At 40.0% G+C, this 21729-nt stretch overlaps 1 protein-coding gene across 1 annotated transcript in view; it reads right to left on the bottom strand.

Moving 5' to 3' along the window:
• The window catches only part of Pgr (progesterone receptor), a 63673-nt gene that overhangs the window by 30647 nt on the left and 11297 nt on the right, over nucleotides 1-21729 (bottom strand). The window contains exon 3 of the mRNA XM_005346791.3: nucleotides 10635-10751. Coding sequence (XP_005346848.1) covers nucleotides 10635-10751 — 117 coding nt within the window. The remainder of the gene's footprint in view (nucleotides 1-10634; nucleotides 10752-21729) is intronic.

Genomic DNA, 21729 nt, shown 5'->3' with positions numbered 1-21729 from the left:
AAGGCAGAGAGAATATCCAAATTAACAAAATTAGAAATGAAAAGGGGGACATAACAACAGACATGAATGAAATCCAGAGAATCATCAGATTATATTTCGCAAACCTGTACTTCACAAAATTGGAAACCTGAAAGCAAATGAACAATTTTCTAGATAAATATCAGTTACCACAATTAAATCAAGACCAGATAAACAAATTAAATAGACCTATAACTGCTAAAGAAATGGAAGCAGTCACCTAAAGTTTCCCAACCAAAAAAATACCAGGACCAGATGGTTTCATTGCAGAATTCTACAAAATTTTTGAAGAATTAATACCAATACTCTTCAAATTATTCCACACAATAGAAACAGAAGTAAAATTGTCAAATTCTTTTTATGAGGCTAAAATTACCCTGATACCCAAAACATATAAGACATTCTAAGAAAAAGAAGTACAGAACAATCTCACTAATAAACACTGATGGAAAAATATTCAATAAAATACTAGCAAACTGGATTGAAGAACACATCAGAAAAATCATCTATCATGATCAAGTCGTCTTCATCCCAGAGATGCAGGAATAGTTTAACATATGAAAATCTGTCAGTATAATCTGCCATATAAAAAAACAAACAAAAACACATGATCATCTCATTAGATGCTAAAAAAAACCTTCTACAAAATGCAATATCCCTTCATGATAAATGTCTTGGAGCAAGCAGGGATACAAGTTGCATACCTAAACATAATAAAGACTATATACATCAAACTAAATGGAGAGAAACTCAAAGCAATTCCACTGAAATCAGGAACAAGACAAGGTTGTCCACTCTCTCCATATCTATGCAACATAGTTCATGAGGTTCTAGCTAGAGCAATAAGACAACAAAAGGAGATCAAGGGGACACAAATCAAAAAAGAAGAAGTCAAACTCACTATTTGCTGATGATATGATAGTTTACACATGTGACCCCCCCAAAATCTACCAAGGGACTTTGATAACCCATAAGCACCTTCAGATTAACTTTAAAAAATCAGTAGCCCACCTGTACACAGGGGAAAAATGGACTGAGAAATAAATCTGAGAAACATCATGGTTCACAATGGCCTCAAATAATATAAAATATCTTTAATTAACTCTAACCAAACAAGTGGAAGAACTTTAAATCTTTGAAGAAAGACCAGAAAATGGAAAGATCTTCCATGCTCTTGGGTAGGTGGAATTAACATAGTAAAAGTGACAATCTTACAAAAAGCCATCTATAAATTCAATGCAATGCCCATCAAAATCTGAGTAAAATTCTTCACAGACCTTGAAAGAACAATACTCAACTTCATATGGAAAAGCAAAAAACCCAGATAGTCAAAACGATCCTGTACAATAAAGAAACTTCTGGAATCATCACAATGTCTGACTTCAAACTCTACTACAGAGCTACAGTACTAAAAACAGCCTGGTATTTCCATAAAAACAGACAGGAGGAACAATGGAACTGAATTGAAGACCCAGATACCACTCTACATACCTACGAATACCTGACTTTTGACAAAGAAGCTAAAAATATAAAATGGGGGAAAAGGATATTCAGTAAATGGTGCTAGCATAAAACTAGATATTGACATGTAGAAGAATGCCAATAGATCCACATCTATCACCATACACAAAACTCAAGTCCAAATAGATCAAAGGCCTCAACATAATACCAACTACACTGAACCTCATAGAAGACAAAGTGGGAAGTACACTTGAGTGCTATGGAACAGAAGACTTTCTAAATATAACCCCAGCAGCACAGACACTGAGAGCAACAATTGATAAATGGGACCTTCCGAAATGGAGAAGCTTCTGTAAAGCAAAGGATACAGTCAACAGGACAAAACAACAGCCTACAAAATGGGAAGGATCTTCACCAACCTCACATAAGACAGAGGGCTGATCTCCAAAATATACAAAGAACTCAAGAAATTGGTCATCAAAAGAACAAATAGTCCAATAAAAAATGGGGTACAAAGTACGCTTAATAGACAAATCTCATAGGGTTCTGGTAGACACTAGAAGCAGTTCTAGTCAGCAGTGGTGAAGTAGCTCTGAAATGAAGAGTGTTAAGCATAAAGGAAAAGGGAGACTGAAACGCTAAGGGTGGTTTCTGGGTCACACGTGTGGGAGGGTGTAGCAAGCACACCTAGACAGTGATCTGAAGACAACACAAAGCTGAAGAATTCAGGGCAGTGGATGAGGAGCAAGATCAGGGCTCTGGGCTCCTGAAATGTGAGCTGAAAGCCTGGAAAAGGGGCTGTCTATGAGGGGAAAACTGGGTGAAGGTCAGAGAAAAAGGAGGTAGCCACTATCACAATGATCTTGCATGAAGAGGGGGTGTGGCTTCCGTTTTTATTATAATAATTGAATGTCAGAACAGTCCTCTCGGCTTCTGAGCTGAATTCAGATTGGTAGGATTCTCAAGGAAAAGTGTAGCGGTGAAGCATTGGGGAAAATGCCAAAGAAATAATAAAACTTTTACTATACAATGCATGGTCCTCAGCCAGGGCATCGTTTCTCTACAGGAAGAGAAGTGCGGTTGACTTGCGTGTGAAGGAGAGGTGAAGGGAGTGGGCCAGAAACTGTTTCCTCACACAACTTAAGAAGACTGAGTGTATGACTCCCTACAAAAGCAAAATAACAACATGTGTAGCTACAAAAAACTTTCTAGCAAGCATTACTTATTCATTTAATTAGTAACATATTTGCTTAATTATTCCTCCATGTAAAGATTTTCTTATTTGTGACGAGAATTTTTCCATAAATGTAAATGAACAGTATTCCTTTCTGAGTGTGTGTGTGTGTGTGTGTGTGTGTGTGTGTGTGAGAGAGAGAGAGAGAGAGAGAGAGAGAGAGAGAGAGAGAGAGAGAGAGAGAGACACGGGGGGGGGGGAAGAGAGTCATGAGTCATTATACAGAAATGCATTCTAAAGGCAAGAAGTCAGACATATGAAACCCTTCTGAGAAGTTATATCACCATCCTTAGGGGTGGAACTATCTTCCTACTTAGTGATGCACAGCAATGTACTAAATGTAAAAGTTCACTGTGACCTGTGAAAAGCCAGGGAAGTGATTCATAACATCAAGAATCCCAGGCACTGGAAAGACCAAAGAACTTTAACATCATTCTTAGGATGAGAACAGTCACTGGAGCAGATAGGAACAAACAGTCTATTAACAGAATCTCTGTCTTGACATGTCAAAACCATATTTCTTCTGACATTCCCCATAGGATTTTATTGAATCTTGAACAAGAATTGCCTTTCATATTTCACCTTTATTCCAAAGGTTTGTATATGAAAGGAGAAATCTTAAGAAGAAGGGACAAATGTAACTGAAGAAAGAGAGGGAGGGAAAGGGGGAGGAGGGGAAAAAAGAAACGAAAGAAGGCTGGAAGGAAAGAGGAGGGTGCCAGGTCCTTCTTCAGCAGTGTGTAAGAAGTAATTACTTCCATAGTATTCTCTTAATGTGGAGGAAGCCAGCTCTGAACTACCCTGATGTCAGTCAGAAGTGGGCACATTATCTTCAACTCACAAGTACGGCCTCCTCTACTTGGGAAACTTGAGTTGAATTTAAACTGTGATGGATGACAAGGAATCTAGTCCTTTGCACGAATGACCTTCTTTCTGGGTGACATGAGCTGGATTATTTGTTCTGCAGATTCCAGTCAATTACTCTCAGAAAGGTTCACTTATATTTAAATCCCATGATCCTGAAGTGTACTGACCACTTCTTTCTGAAAATTCTGTACACATCCACTTATGATATAATTAGGGAGGCTATTGTTGTATTTTTGTTCTTAGTAGTGTTCTTAGGCCACCACTATATTTCTATGATTTTTTTTAAATATACAGTCCTGAAATATACTGAGTTTTTTAACCCCAAAATTTCTTCTCTAAAAATGTTTTATGCCTGCTACTGGAAACCTAGCTAACTACTCAGTACTAGTAAAATCCTGGTTATTGAAAGAGATTCTACAACCACCAATTTATTATACCAGTGTAATCCCTAACAACAATCTGTAAACATTTATCTTTATGGCCACAGTTAGGTGTACTCTGTGTTAGTTGCCCATCACCAAGGAAACTTCTCTCTGTAACAGACAGAGAACATTTCAGAAGACCTCAGCCAACCAAAGTGCAGAGGAGCCCAGCCTCAGTGGGTACATCTACAAAACACTCCCACACCTAAGGCTCAAGGAGCATTGCAGAAGAAAGAACAGAAAGACTGTGAGAGTTGGAGGACCAGGGAGTTTGCTGTGAGACTGTGTCTCCTAGTGACGTCAGATGCTACACCCATAAAGTCCCATCAACATGACTGCAGGAACATGAGTTGAACAAAGATGATGATAACGAACTTGACAACTGGATGTGGAATATCTCACAAGGCCTCAACTATATGAAAAGAACTTTAGACAACTGAAGGAAGCTGGGAGTGGGGAGAGGTGGTCTTTCACAGGGAAGAGCACACTGATTGGTCTGGTATCAAATGGTCATCCCTTAAAACATACAGACAAGTAACACTATTTGGACTTAACAGATTATACTTGGAAAGATATATGTATATACAAATACGTATATGGATGCAATAACAATTACTGAAAAAAGGAGACCATGAATTTGAAAAAAAGTATGGAGGAGACTTTAAGAAAGGACAGGGAAAAGAGAAACATAATTAAAACACAAACTCAAAAACAACAACAAACCAAAAATGCTGTATTAGGTTAGTCCACATTATGAGATTGAATTATTCTAAAGACAATATATTGTTTTGACAGATAAACTAAGTTGAAACAATTTCAATCAGTGGTGGTTTGGAATATTGTTGAAAATATCTTTTTTTTAAAGAGGAAAGATAGTATATACTTAATTATTTCTGGGGTAAAGACAGAGTAAGCAGTGGAGACTCCTAAGGCAAACATACTTTAAATACCACCCTAAAGGATTAATCCCTGTCTTTATTCTACCTAAACTTATTGAGTTTCTGCATTAGATACGACACAACAAAGGTCTTACTCTTTCATCAACATCCCCCAAAAGGCTATATGTTTGTTTTGGTCACTTTGCATCTTTATATTAAGAAAATGGAGATCCAACCTGCATGGCAGCTAGCTGTAAAAGTTCTCATTTATATTTATTGTCACATTTTAAATATTAATAGTTTCCCTTCATTCTCAAAAGACCATTACACATAAAAGTAGTTTACTGATGGATGTACACTCTCCAAGGTGATTAACTTCTCTAATATTTCAGAAGGTCTGGGACACAGTGTGGAGTCAGTGACAGGCAAAAAGAAGTACTGACAAGGAAGCTTGGCCAGCAAGCTCCTAGCTCAAGATGCTTCTCTAACCCTTGAGGCTGCAGCTGTAGAACTAGTTTCACCCACAAACAGGAGACATATAAAGAAATCTGAAGCAACTGCCACGGGTTTTCTCCAAGTTGACCTTGCTGCTATCTATGGTCTGGAGCTACTTTCGTATACAACCATGGCACAGAATCCTTCCTTTCCCCGTGCTGAACTGAAGATAAAATATAAGTCAGAGTTCATGAGCAGGAAGAGAAAGAAGGCAGGAAGAAGCAAATCACATGCAGACACAGATGAAGATGACCCAGAACACAGCGGAGGTGGAGACAACTGAGGAGAGAGAAGGAATTTCAGGGATGAAAGACTCAACAGAGTGGGAAAAGGGGGTTTATTCATAGGCAGACCAAGGAGATTTTGTTTGAAAAGATCACTTCTATACTGTCTTTTGAATGGAAAGATTCTTGATGCTCCAAGATGGCTCCTAAGCTTCACTTCTTCCCATTCCACTGACTTATGTTCTAGAAACATCCTCGCAAAGATGTGTAGCATTGTCCTTTTTCAGATATACACTATTTCCTTTATTCACACCATCCCCCCTTTTCTCTTATAAAGTGTTCACACTCTGGGGCTCTTCTTCAATACTTGGGCCATATCTTTCAGACTTCACCCTCTCCTTATCCTTCTTAGCATAACACGGTGTGGCACAGGGGTTGAGCATGCTGCCTTCCTGTAGAGGTAGGGCAAATGGGAGTAGAGAAAGCTACATGAAGCCTAGCATGTAGAGAAAACCCATTTGTAGAGGAGGACCACATTTACCTGGCCTCACTGACTAGAGGAGCTCTGAAAGATGCCAGGCGCTCTAGCAAGTGGTCCACAGTAGGCCTGGGAGGATTTTACTGCCCTTCACTCCCCACTTTAAGATCTCTTGATACTAGATCACACAAAGGCTGTGGTATACTCCTGGCTTCTCTACATCTTCCCCTGGTGGACTCTGCCCCATGCTCTCCAGACTCAGACCTGCACTTTTTCCATTCCATTTTTTTGGTAGATATTAGACAGTTCTGAAAGTAGGATCAGCAAGGACAGCTCTAAGCACGGTGTGTAACACACTCCACAAACCATATTGGTCTGATCCATTCATTCTCCGGAGGAGTGAAAACCACTTCTGCCACAGAAGCTGTTTGGGGCAGTACCTTGAATGCATGTTTAAGCTATTTGGAATGTATTCACTCTGCTTTAGGAAAGCTACCACCATGAAACTCATTGTTTCCGAAAGAGCTAAGTCAGATAAAGATGTGGACTGGAGCGAGGCTCAAGGACAAGCTGTCTTCCTGATATGCATGCATCTATCCACCTGCTCAACGTTGTTCACAGAATCTTTGTCCTCTGGTATGTGTCACTTACCCCACTGCAGAGTACAAGTCCCAAGAGGACTGAAGTTTGTGAGACAGTACCTGTTCGAGCCCCAGAGAGTGCCAAGGGGTCTTGCCTGACATCATACCCCAGTGCCACGTTCATCTTCACCACCCAAGCACACTGCCCAGTCTCTCTAAAAAGATGACTTCTGGATATCAAACTCAAAAGTTCTCCCGCTTGCAAGACAAGCATTGTACACAGTGAGAAATCTTATTTTCTACTGCTATCAAAAAAGAGGGAGAAAGGGGAGTGAAGGAAGAAAGATGCCAGAAGATGGAAGGATCTAAGCTAAAACAGTGATAAGATAAAATTGTGAAAATAGAGTGGTTATTATGGAGCTGTTAGGGTATGGCTTGAATAATGGAAAACTATCAAGATGCTTGTATAGAGAGGACACGGAAAGATTTTACAAGCTTGGATGGCAGGGCAGAGGCTGGAATGTATAGAGAGCCCACCTTTTGGGGGCGGGACGGCCTCGGGCAAATGTTTACTTAAATTGGGGCATGCAGACGCTGCAGCCGTTTCCTGTTTCCTGTTTCTGTGCATCGCTGGAACTCCGGTTGCGTGAGTGTGCTATTTACATTAAAGTTGTATCAATTTATACCAATTTGTCTGTATTAATCCGATCCGCCTTCATTTGGCGCTCCAACGTTGTGGCAGATTTGCCCTGCACCCGCACCAGGACCTGGGCGGTGGCCTCAGCCCCCCCCTCCCCTCCGCGGGTCCCGGGTCAAAGGGCCTTCAGCCACCGCTGCATGGGGAATTCGATCTAGTCAGCTTTTGCCAGCGAGATTGGTCACCGGAGGGAAGCGTTGGTAAATAACAGGGTAGCCTGCCTTGCGCACAGCAGGTTCCCATTCAGCACTGCCGAGACTCTGCTCGCCTCTCCCTGTGGGCTCCAACGGTACAGAGGAACTTTGGGTAACTGTCCAGGCTGCGAGATGTCTCTGTCTTTATTTCTTATTTGCTTAGATAATATTATATCCTTCTGGAGTCTTTAATGGAATTGAAGAATGGATAGATATTTATAGTTTTCCTTAGTTATGATAAAATATAAAATAGATATAAATATTTTAACTGTAATTCTTACTTGATAACTGTTTTGTTATATGTAATTTTACTATGTTAAAGTTAAAGCCTTTCTTTTTTGTTTAAACAGAAAAAGGGGAAATGATGTGGGAGTGATTTCTTATTAATAAAGAAACTGCCTAGGCCCATTTCATAGGTCAACCCTTAGGTAGGCGGAGAAAACAGAACAGGATGCTGGGAGAAAGAAGCTGAGTCAGTGAGTCGCCATGGTTCTCCCACGCCAGACAGACGCAGGTTAAGATCATTCCTGGTAAGCCAGCTTGTGGACTACATAGAATAATAGAAATGGGTTAGATCAATATGTAAGAGCTAGCCAATAAGAGGCTGAAACTAATGGGTCAGGCAGTGTTTAAAAGAATACAGTTTCCGTGTAATTATTTCGGGGCATAAGCTAAGCTAGCCATGTGGGCGGCCGGATGCCAGGGACGCAGCCCTGCCACTCTTATTTCAACACTGGAACATTGAGATAGCATGAGACTCCCTAGGTTAGACCCCACAGCATCACACATACACTGAAGATTTCGCCCAGAATGCCATTTCTAATCTGTGGCCAAAGGCAAGAATATTTCAAAGGCATTTAAGAGAGAATTCCAGGTTAAAGTTCCTGATAGATGGGTCTAGTGGATGGCCCTATATCTATTAGTATGTGGGCAGTGCAAACTGGTCTCAGGGAATTATTTTAAAGGAGAGAGAGAGAGAGAGAGAGAGAGAGAGAGAGAGAGAGAGAACACAACGTTGAGTAAGGTGAGGGGGAAATGTTGGGGGAGGAGGAGTAGTTAAATAGGAACAAAATCCACTATGAACTTCTCAAAGAATTGATTGATAAAAATGTTATAATCTTGATGAAAGAAGATCATTATATCAGAGATCCTACTGTTCTTTAAGACAACCATGCCATAGAAAAAAGCAGTGCTGGAGCCAGGAAGGGGTCACAGTATCTCCAAGCCCTTTTTGTAGCAAGATGAGTAACTTGTGAGAAAGTGTGGGAGGTCTCAAAGACTTGTGAGGAAAAAGTTGGAAAGGGAAGAGGCAGAACGTGAGGCTCAGGGCTTGAGAAGTACTGAAGGTGGGTGTACTGATGTAGTCATGGCCTCTAAGTACTTCCCCAGCCAGGCATTGTATGGATACACTTGAGACTTGGGTGTTGACCTGGAGAAAATAGTCTCTAATCACGAAACCATAAAATACTAAGAATGCGGCAACTCAGTGAATTATTGCAGCTCAGCAAAGTGGCCAGCATGTTGAATGGGTGTTAATTTTGCCCAAGAACGCTGGCAAAATTTTTAGGGAGGAAATAACACTTGGGTGAGGTTTTAAATTTGAAGAATATTGGTCTAAAAATAACATATCCCAAAGGAAAAATGTGGAACATTGAGGGAACACAAGCAAGCTTGCTTTAGGCAGCTCCAGGAAGAAGAAAACTTTTTAATCTCAAGGTGTAATACATGCTTCATTGTGCTCTTGACAGGTTTTAGCTATATACAAAACTGATTCGTAGACATTCTTGTGAAAGGCATGACTATCCCCCTCCCTGTGGAATGACACTGGGTTTATCAGCTACATTCCACGGTAGGCCCTGTGCTCAGGAGAAGTCAGCCAACACAGACTGGATCCCACAGGATTTTATTCTTAGAGAGCGAAAGGGGTAGAAGTTGTGTGGGTAGGACTTGAGGGTAAGTCTAGGAAGTGTCATAGAGGGATGGATATGACCAAAACACATGAAATTTTCAAAGGATAAGCTCATTATTATTTTAAAGACTGGCACTAAAATGTTTGTGTGTATGTGCGTGAGAGCAAGTGTATGTGAAAGAGTGTTCACGTATTCGTGTGCGTGTAGTTGTGGAGGCCAGAGGACAACCATGGGTGTCATTTCTCTGTCTTTTCTTGTAAGAAACTGTCTGCTAACCGTTGTGGAACTTGCCAAGTAGGCTGGACTGGCTAGCCACCGAGCCTCAGTGACATCTGGGTCTTTAAAAAAGATGGATTCTGGAGATTAAACTCAAGTACTTAAATTTACAACACAAGTGTTTTACTGTCTCTCTAGTTCATGACTTTAACACAGTTAGCTGTGTGTGTGTGTGTGTGTGTGTGTGTGTGTGTGTGTGTGTGTGTGAAAGAGAGAGAGACACAGGCACACATATGTTATACTGCCCATATGGGGAACAGACTATAACTTTGGGAAGCTGGTTTTCCCCTCCCACCACATGGGCATTTGAACTTGAGTCATTCGGCTTAGCTACTTGTCATCTAACAGGTCCTACTCTACTGCATTTACTGCTATATTATTACAAGCCAGAGGCAGTCCAATAACAAAAGCACAGACAGGGAGTGACTATTGTATGTCCTTGAAATGGATTCTTAGTCAATGGTGGCAACCTGATTTAGTTTGTTATTTCTTAATCTGCATCTTACAAACTTTCAGAATCAAGTTCTAAATTTAAAGAGATCTCTGATCTTCTATTCTATGGTTTAGGAGACTAATACCCCCAAAATGTTGGTGAATTATTTAAAATCACTTGCAGAGCCTAGACTCCAACCCATACTACCTAAAGAAAGGTCCAGACACTACCATAAAGTCTACCAATATACAACACAGATGGATGGGGGGGGGTCCTTTCCCAACAGAATTTAGCATGCTGGAAGTCTACAGAGTTAGCAGGATTGTATCAAACTGGACTATGAATGATCACCACCAAAAAAGAGAAAAAACAAGAATAAAGATGAATGAAAAGTTGGGATTCTTCTGACTCAATGTTATAATAGAAATATAAACTACTATACGATTGATGACAACATCAACATTACCTCCAAGGACCATGCCAGCCTGACAGCATTTTCTCAGGCGACAAGCTGGGCAGTTTTTTCTTCGGATTTTATCAACAATGCAGTCATTTCTTCCAGCACACAAATAGTTATGCTGCCCTAAAAAAATGAAAAAGTACAGGTTATTCACAAGTTCTAATGACTTCAAGTCAAAGGGTAGACATTGAACATGAAGTTAATGCCCCCCACCTCTTGATGGCCACCCATACATCCTGGAAATGAGACATACCTCACCTGTGACTTCAGGTCCTAAACAAGGTGATGGTAAGTGTTAAAAATATTTAAACAACTCTTTACACCTAAAGAAGGAAGCTGGGATTATCAAATTGAAATCAATATTTATATCAAGAGAGGCAAAGATCTGGGTAATTCAGCATTTATAATCAAGTGGGACAGGGCATTTCTGATAGTTGAGCACACTGGCATAAAGTCACAATTTTAAGGGGTTGACATAACTCACATCACCTGTCTTGTGCCACCCCAGTGGACACCCATAGAATACTGGGATGGATGCACAAATGGTCTGAATTGTTTTGTAGTATCTGGAAACTCATTCTAAATTATGATAATCTTTGGAACCAAATGCTGGGCCATCCAAATCACGAAGCAGACACAGCATGACTGAAGGTAGCTACAGGTTAATCTCTATGCAGTTTGTTTGGCTAAAGAAACAGCAACCATGCAGTCCCAAGAGTTCTCTTAGAGTGATGTATGCATGGAGTTTGGACACTGCTTCTGTAGCACAATGCTTGCTCAGAACTTCCAGCCATTAAGAATGTAAGGGACTTCATTACAGCTGCCATTCCTTTAGGTACATGTTTAGGTTTAAAAAGAAATCAATAAAAGAACTGGCTTTGTACCAACTTTATTGTGGAAATCTATACAGTCTTGAACTTTGAGGTGGAAGCCCGGTACCATGTCTATTGCCTCCACTTTTCTACCAACAATCTTTCCCAGCTTATAATTTGTTTTTAAGAGTGCATCATGCTCAGACATATTTGCTTCCTTATTTTGATGGCTTCTGTGTATAGCATTGCTTCCCATCAGTCCAATATAACATGGTCATTCTGCAAGTCCATAGAAGGGCAGTCTACTAAACTACTCACATACATGTAACAGGAATTTACTGGATGCATGTCATAATAGAAGATACTGTTTAGCTCCCAATTAATGATCAGAGTATCTGCCTCTGTTGAAACCTAGGGAAGAAGTGTATAACACAACATGCTGATAGTTCTTTCTCCTGGGGAAATCTATCATTTACTTCTGAATGAGATAAGATGGGAGGAAGTAGAAACATATAATATACCTTTTCTTTGTATGCATTCTTTTGTGCATGGGTGGATGTGAGTGCGTGTCTTTGTATGTTTGTGTGTGCATGTGTGTGCCCCCACATATGTGCACAGGTGTGACTATGCAGGTCTCCATGCATGTGTGCAGCTGAGTAGGTGTGGAGGCTAGAAGTCAACCTCTAGTGTTGTTCCATAGGAGCTGTCCACCTCATTTTTGAGAAATGATTTCCTATTTGGACCTGGGCTTACCAATTAGGCTATGTTGGCTGGTCATAGAGCCCCTGGAATCCACACAGCTCTGCCCTCCTCACTGAGATGAGAGGCACACACCCCATACATGGCCAAGCCTTCATTCATGCTTATGCAGCAGCACTTTTCAGCCAAGTTATCCCCGGTCCCCTCTTTTCTTTCAAATTATTAATGCCCTTTCATGTTCAGAGTCTCATCGTCTCATATGCCAGGTGTCCCTGTCTAAGCAGTTACTCTCTATGCTTCTGTGACCACCTTCCCTCCTCTGACTCATCTTTCAAGGCTCCACTTATTCTTCCCCTGCTGGTCTAACCTGGCTGATTCCAGAAAACCTTACTTATTTTTCTGTGGACCAAATGCTCATTTCATAAAGTCTGCATGCCTGTTTTTCCCAGTAGAAGCTGGCCTTTTAAAACTTTAACATTTCTGTATAATAAGAACTTGATAAACATTGGTTGGATAAATATATCCATCTTAATGCTTATTTTTCACTTATGGCCATTTGAATATAGTCATACACAACAATAAGACCTAAAAAGTTTTATGTATTGTCAGGCAATACATAAATACATAAAATAAAAGCAATCATTTTTATTCCCCTCAAGAATTTTTATTATATAACATTTTTATAAAGAATCCATTGCCTTTTATAGTACTACATCATGAATTAGATTTATAAGGCAGCAAGCTTCTCTTTGTGGTGTGTGTGTGTTCATCAGTGGGTGGATGGATAGGAACATGCGTTTTGAAGTGAGAGACAGCTCTGGGTTTTCATGTACCTATTCACTCTTTTTCCCACAATTGATTATGTGTTTATTTCCTTCATGATGGAGGAAGGTTATTGGCTAATAAAGAAACTGCCTTGGCCCATTTTATTGGTTAGAACACAGGTGGGTGGAGTAAACAGAACAGAATGCTGGGAGGAAGAGGAAGTGAGCTCAGACTCGACAGCTCTGCTCTCTGGAGCAGAGGCCATGCTCCCCGCTCCCGGGCACACGCAATGAAGCTTCGACCTAGGATGGATGTAGGCTAGAATCTTCCAGGTAAGCGCACCTTGGGATGTTACACACATTATTAGAAATGGGCTAGTCCAGGTGCGAGAGTTAGCCAAGAAGAGGCTAGATATAATGGGCCAAGCAATGTTTAAAAGAATACAGTGTCCGTGTAATTATTTCGGGGCATAAGCTAGCAGGCGGCTGGGCTGCTGGGGATGCAGCCCCACTGCTTGTATTACAACACTTCCACATCTTAAAAACTCTATCTACATAGAGAATAGTAGATATCTAAAACATTTTTTATTATGATACATTTTTTATTATTTTTTATTATTTAAAAAAACTTTTAAATTTAAATATATTTTGATCACAGTTTCTTCTTTCCCAAGTAAGTCATTCCAGATCTTCTCTTTCTCCAAACTCACCCAACTTTAAGTTCTTTCTCAAAAAACAAACAAAAATCTGATACAACAAAACCACCCAAACTAAGAAAACGAAAGAAAGACATACCCTAAAGACAAAAGAAAAATAAAAGCACCAGACTGTAACAAAATAGAAGCACATACACAAAAACTGTGTCCATTATATTTTTGTCAACTACTACTAGACATAAGCCTCTTCTGGAGTTGTTGATATACTGTCATTCTACTGGAGAAAACTCATTGTTCCTCTCCCAGCAGGGATAAGTGACAGTTCAGTTGTTAATAGTTATCCTAGTGGTAACAATTCATTCAAAAATATGACAAAATAAAATATAATAACATAAAACAAAATCCATCACACCAAGGTTGGACAGGACGAACCAACAGAAGGAGAAGATCACAAGAGAGGGCACTAGAATCAGAGACACAGAGAATCTTCGCACACATAGCAAGTGGGAGGGAATAAGGGGAGAGACACTAAAATCAAGGGAATTTGAAGGATAGTACAAACACCTAATACAAAAGAAACTTCCTAAAGTATATACATATATAAAAGTGATCTAAATAAAATTGACAAATAATGGGGGAGACAGAATCCACATTGGCTATCTCTTGTCACCCAATGAAAGTTCCAATACTGGGATTGAGTTACATATAATTAAATTGTTGGCCAAAGGGGCCCATGGGAATCTCCAAATGATCCAAGCTGTTGCCAAGACCATAGGGTTGTTCTTCACAAACTGACAGCAAGGCCCCATTGCTGAAGACAACACCTGTATTGATGTCCAGCTGGTGCCTACATAGAGCTCCACCCATATGTCCCAGCTGCTTTGTTACAGGAAGGTATTCTGCATTCTATCAGAAGAATAACATAAACCCTTTTTGTATGAGGATATATATGCTAAGGCAATGGTGGCACAAATCTTGTAGGAGTAACCAACCAATAACTTATTTGACTTAAGGCCCACTCTACCAGATATAGTCCATACCCAACACTGATCGGGTGATCAAGAACTGAAAGTAGATAGCTCAGGAACTTAGGAGAAAACTAAATACTACTGATCTAGAAAAAGAAAAATTAAATGTGGTGATAAAATGGTTTCTAATGACATTCTGCTATCCTCACAGAACAGTGCTTGTTCAGCCATCACAGGGAAGCCTCTTCCTGCGGCAGATGAAACAAATGTAGACACCGACAGTCAGGCATTACACGGAGGAGAGACCTTTGGACACTCAGCTCTAAATAGAATGTCTCCATCAATTACCACTCTCAGAGCTCATGCAAGAGGAGACAGTAAGAGTGTAAAAGTCAGAAGGAATGAAGGACCCCAGGGGAACAAGGCCCCCTGAATAATAGAGACTGAAGCAGTGTGCATGGCCCGCACCAGGTCCTCTGCATGTATGCTGTAACCTTCCACTCTTTATTCAAGATGGATTTTCTGACTGACCTAGAACTTTTGCAACTAGAAGTGTCTGGCCAAAGACTATCTCTATGTATTGTATGAGTAAATTCTTTAAAGGAAAAAAAAAGACTTGGATGAGAGACTAAGACATGATCTGGGCAGGCTTGAGGGAAGTAACAAAAACTGAACTCTTTTTAAAGAGGTTTGCTACTTTAGCCACAAAATAGGTCTAGAAAATGCACCAGGACAAAGACAATGAGTTCACAGACATGTCCAAACTTTGAATGAGAAGGTAAACTGTCTAGGACAAAAACCAAGACAATATAGAATCTTGGTTACAATGGGAGGTGAAGCTGTAGGGAGCAGGCAAAAAGTGCACCTCTGAAGGTTGTGCTTAATTTCCCCAGCCCTTTCCTTTTTGTTTCTGTGAGGTGAAGGGCTTACTCCTCTATGTGTTCCTGCTTCCATGATTCTGTTCCCAAATTGGGCCAAATTTCCATCTGTTGAGCCCTACAAGGCTGTGAGCCAACACAAGCCATTTTCCCCCTAAGTCATTCAACAATTATTTGCTCACAAATGTGCAAACCAGAAACAATACAGTGTTTATTTTAATGTTACTAGAAACATAAATATTTATCAATATTTTTTAGCTAAAGGATATTTTGTAGAATTTAAACGTAATGCACTATTAAGAGAAACCTGAGAAGCTAGAGGCAATTTTCTCAACCCTCTTCAAGCATTCCACAATGAATGAACACAACTTTAGTTGGTATACTTAGACAGGTGCTTATGCAGGAGACTCCAGTCACCTTACCAAGCATCCAACAATGGACAGAACATCTCTCAAAATGAAGAACTATGTGGTCCTGAAATATCTATCTGGAGGATAGCATTGTGAAATCATGATACACATATTTGGCCCTCTCATTTTCTCAAAACATATTTTCTAGTCTGCCCAAGTGTTGGTTGCAGTAGACACCAGGAACCAGAGTATTCAAGACTAATATTTTCATCCAAAATAACCTGTATCCCTTTGAGAAATTGCTGATGAAGTAGTGGACAGAGAATGGGATGACCTCTAGTAGCAGAGAATTTGACTTTATGGAAGGCTGAGAAAAGTGTACCAAAGTCACACTGGTGCTATGCACTAGAGGTGGTTTGTGCCTTCAAATACTCATGCTAATGTTTAATACCATTAAGAGACAGCAATGAGGTGGGAACAGGCAGGGTGTGTGATTCATAAGAGTGAGTTAACCTGTGAGTGTCATTGATGGTTTCGGAGAATGAGATAACTTATTTATGGGTTATCTCGGGAGAGGATTTGCTGTAACACCCAGTTTCCGGGCCTCAGGTTAGCACCTTTTCTCAACATGTACCCTTTACCACCTCAGAACTCAGAAACCAAGAAGGAACTGGGAACATCCCCTCAACTTGGACCAGAACCATGGGCTAGAAATAGATCCCTTTCCTCTGTAACTCATCCCGCCTGTGTATTATGTTGTTAGCAACTGAAAGTGAACTATGACACTGACACAAATTCAAGGGATTAAAACACACTGGATGTATAAACATCATAATAATGTAAAAAGGAAAAAGTGAGAGAAAGACACAAAACTCACTGGAAAGCTCTAGGAGTTTCTGGTACACACACTCTGGAGGCCTTGAAAGTTGATAACTAAATTTAAAAAAATTGCCCAGTTCAATATTTCAATTATAAATTGTATTTTAAAAATAGAAAATTTCCTTTTGGAAGAAAGAAATATGAGATGTTTTGTAGGAGATAAAAATCAGAAAGGATAATAAAAGTAGAAAACTATCCGGATTCAGTCTCAAAGAAAATAGCTTCCACTTGTGATGGCTAAAAGACCATCCAAACACCATCCATCTTCCAGCTGTGTGTCCTTGTGTGGTCACCTTTTCACAGGCTTCAGCCAAACTGCAGACTGAATGTGGATGCAGACAAGATTCCAGCTGTCCTCAAAAGGCCAATATTAAAACTACTTAAAAACTTATAAAACAATGCCATTCTTCTTTTGGTTTATGAGTATATGTCAATTTCATTTAAAAATAACAAGTGGGATTTGCTGTGCATGTATCCTGTCAGAGACTCATAAAACGTGAAAAAATATAGTAATAATCAGAGACACCTATGATGACAATTTTATTTGCTATTCTCATCACTGAATTTTTGGCTCAGACAATTAATAACTCATGGATTATTTTTTAATGAAGAAATCGAAGTTATAAAATATATATCATCACAGGCCTGGAGGGATTGCTCAGTGGTTAGGAGTGACTTCTGCTCTTTGGGAGGATTAGGGGTGGTTTTTCCGGCACTCACACTGAGTGGCTCACACTGTAAGTTCACTTTCGGGGAGTCAATGCCCTCTTCTGACCCTCACAGGCCCTGCACACTCCTGGCCTACATTGTAGTAGTTACACACACACACACACACACACACACACACACACACATTTGTGAGTTGCCAGAGGCACGAGGGTGCCAGGATCTAAACTCCTGTCCTATGATTGAATAGCAGGTGCTTTTACACACTGAGCTATCTCTCCAACCCCTGTAATATCAGTTTTAGTTTCTAATGTGGTCAATATTTGGCATGATCCTTATATACACACAATCTTTGGGGTCTCAGTAATTTTAAAGTTCCTAGGACACACCAAGTCCCATTGTTCTTTTAAATATGATTTTTACGTAGTTCTTAAACTTACTTCTGCTATCTAAATTCCAATTTCTCCCACTTATTATACCCATGGCCTTGAATAACTCATTTAATCTCCTATGCTTTCATGTTCTTTATCTAGAAAACAGTAGTTCAATGTACAATGATGCAAATAAACTTTGCAACACCTCAACATACATGGTCCAGATGTTCATTAGTAATTCTGACGGTTCAATAAGCAAATATTTATTTACTATCTACTATTTGCCTGTATAATCCCATTTGAAAATATGCCAGAAGTTTGTTTTCTATAACTAATGAATGCTTTTACTGCATTTGGTTTTTATCTTCTTCAGAGACCTATTATTCAATGAGTTAAATATTGACTTTCTGTTCACCAGGCTTGTTATCAAACTACAAAGTGAAAATATCATATTCGCTGCAGTCAAATAAATTTCCAAAGTCAGTTCAATCAGTATCCACCCCATAAAAAATGATCCATTTAGTCTGTTTTCCATATGCAATGGAGCGATGAAGATGAATGTTATACGTAGCCTCCGTATTGAGGAAAGGAGCTAAATGAGAGGGAGACTTTCACAATGACTGACATGTAGCATTAGCAATAAATTATGGCATAATTTCCAGAGGCTTGCTCTTTTCTCACCTGTTTGAAATAACACCCTCACTATGAGATCTGTGAAATTAGGGTCATCTTCTGCTCTTTCTGGCCCCCAGTAGAGATTTTAATTTCATCACTGAGGTTTGGACCTTACTGTTTGGTGTATTTCTCTCATCTAAGTTCATCTTTGAAACTCATTCAGTTCTTTTCTTCTGACATTAATTCTTGTTTCTCAGATGCTGTTCTCATTTATAGCAATCGGAAGGTTATTCTTCACATTTTCCTTCTATTTCTTCCACTTAATGCATTTAAAGTATGCTCTTCTAGGATCTAATGTGCTGATGACTGAAAAGAGTGTTAAAATACACAATCTGCTAGTATGGCACAGAAATGAACACGGAATAAAATTGGAGGTCACCAACACTTGACACACTCAGTTCTTGCGTCTGAACTGGTACCCAGAATGTGCTGGGTGAGAAGGAAATGCTAGGAAGAGAAACTAGAGAAGGAAGAGTGAGATCACTGTGGAGAAGCGGAGACACTCCCAAGGTGTCAAGGAAGCCTGTGAGGACAGCAGCAGAATATGAAAATGAGACTATCTGGGGACTTGGAGGCCACTGTCTGTCGGCAGAAGCAGAGCAAAGGGCATGGGATAGGGCTGTGGAGAGGAATGATGTTGATGAGAGCAGGACCTGGAAGCAAGGATAGAGATGAGACCATTTGAAGCTGTCGCATCACAATGAACACTAAGTGTAATCATGGGGGATTGTAGCAAAGTGGTCAGTTGGGTGGTTAGAACAAATGAAGCTTTGGACACTTGCTGAGGAGGGTGGAGCCAAGTCTTTTACAAAAATCTACTTGGTAACACATGCCAGCATTTTCCATTTTGTTTATCAGTTAGCCTTCTCTGTGGGAAAAGAGAGGGGAGCCGAGGGGAGGGAAAGGAAGGGAGTCTCCCAGACAACATGAAGAACGAAAGGACTCCTTACAGGGAAAGATCCTTAGTTAAGACACTAATATCTCCTCCTATTTGGGGAATTTTCTTTCTAAATATTCAGTTATCCAACCTGCACCTTCCTTGATGTCAACGAGTTTTTATTACAAACGCTGATGAACACTTGACACTCTCAGATGGATGACGTGTGACATCACAGGAGAGAAGATTCTGGCTCCTGTCTCAGCTCTGCCACTTCCACACTGTTTGCCTGGGAAACTTCCTGGCATGAAGGAAGTATTGAATAAATGTCACTATTGTTAAACTTGCTCATGAACTAACTGTTGAGACTCTTAGGCAGATTAGCAATCTAGAATGTCTGTTTACAAGTGTTCAAGCATGTAACCATGGGCACTTGATCTTTACAGTTTCTCTGTCTAGGGGACTCACGCCCAGGTACTTTTGCTTTTCCAAACCTTCTCTAGACAACAAAGATGCCTCCCAATGTGGAGATACTTTCTTTTTCCTAACAAAAAATATTATGTTTGTCTGCAAGTCATATTGTGTCTGTGATCTGTCCAGTATCTGCCATTCTATGGAGAAAGTTGTCAGCATAGAAAAGGCCAGCATCGTAGATGTCCTGGCCTTAAGTTGAAAAGCCAGTTTTAGATACTGTGCAAAGGAGATGTGACTGTGTGCTGAGAGAGTCTTCAGTAGCTCACACTTCTCCACATCCTACTGTTTCTCTGCATCTTTTGCTTAAAATCAACCTCAGTGGCTCCTGTAAGGCCCCGAGCTGCCTTCCACAACAGCTAACTTCTCTGAAGGAGGAAGTCAGTGCACTTCCATGTCACGTGACCTAGTGACCTATAACCTCAACTTGAAATCTCTTTTGGATCACACCAGCATCTCACTTCTGATTTTGCAGTCATTCCCTAAGATATTCCTTACAGCGCAGGAAGCAATTACTATTGAAACTATACCTTGTCCGGGCAGATCAGCGTTATTAATTCATCAACTATTTCCATAGATTTCCTTATTGAAACAGGCAACTTACAGTTGGAAAACGTGGGTCCAATGAGCAGGAGCCCAAATGCGCCCGGTCCCAGCTGCACACACCATGCCTAAACATCAGTGGAGACTTTCCTTGACTCCTAAACAGTTGGTCTCTGTTTGCTGCTCAGCAGAGAAGATTGGTAGATTGATTTACCTGGGGTTCCCTGGTTTTTCTCTGCTCAATTTTACTTTGTTCTTCATTTTTGAGATAGGAGCTAGCTCAACCCATTGAGGATATTTTCTCTGAGTTAACAATAGCAGAAGATGCATTGGAAAATGACTTTAATGGTTCTTAAGTTCTGCTTCAATAAAGAGACACATGGACGTGCAGGGAGGGACGCCCTAAAGCCTGCCTTTTGCTTCTGTGAGATGAAGTGAGTGCGCTCATCCAGTGCTCTGTCTTATTTGGCGGACTTGGTTGACATGAGTTCTGAGGCCTGGCCCACTTCCCTCTGAAGTGGGAATGGTAAATTCTGTTGAAAGATTGTTGTGGGGGATAGAAGACATAATTTAAAGTATTTAGCATGGTTTCTACCATATAAAAACAGTAACGTTAGCCATCTGGGCTTTCTGGCCACTTCACTGACAGCCATTCCACCAAACTGCAGGACCACTTGTTAATTGGCCACTCCCCTATGCACTTGAATCTCTTTAGCACCAAGAACTCTGTCTTCTTCTACTAAAGAGACAGTATCCACAGACACAGAGGGTGAGGCCTTCTGGAGGTAATCAGCTCTGCTGTTCCTTAAAGCCATAGATATATGGAGAAAAAGAGAGTCTGCCTCACAGTCTACTATAGTGGCTAACCATGTGTTAGTGAATCAAATGAGCTCAGGAGAGTCCCTTCATTTAAAAATTAGTTATAACCATTCTATAATTTTGTTTATGCTATCTACATAATCCTGTATGTTGTTCCTTGATCATGGAACAATAACAAAAATGGAAAGTCTATGCATGTGTTCCTAAAGACGATATGATTATATTGTATAATGTGCCTCCAAAAAATGGTTAGTAAGGAAAAAAAGTCAAGAAAAGAGCAGATGTAGCAGCAATTAAGATGAAATGAATTTAAAACTGACCTAATAGTAGATAAAGTTTGTGAGCATGAAATTTTTCTTCTTTAGTCTATAGAAATTAAAAAGAAAGAAAGAAAGGAAGAAAGAAAGGAAGAAGATGGAGTTTATAAGAATCATCATATTATAAAATAACATAGCATAGTTCATTGAAAAGAACAAACTTCCCAAAGAGAAATTAAGTGGAGCATGCATTCAATGTTTAATTGTGTGAACTCATGCAGCAACAGTAAATATTGTATTTATTCCCCTTCTGTAAGTTGTTAGGTAGATATTGAACAAGTACGGAATGTATGACTTACTTCTTTTAGGAAATATGGTCTTGTTTTGTAGATTAGAATGACTTTAAACACATA

Source organism: Microtus ochrogaster, chromosome 5 (assembly GCF_000317375.1).
Source record: "Microtus ochrogaster isolate Prairie Vole_2 chromosome 5, MicOch1.0, whole genome shotgun sequence".
NCBI classification, from domain to species: Eukaryota; Metazoa; Chordata; class Mammalia; order Rodentia; family Cricetidae; genus Microtus; species Microtus ochrogaster.
This window is presented reverse-complemented; position numbering and strand designations above follow the sequence as displayed.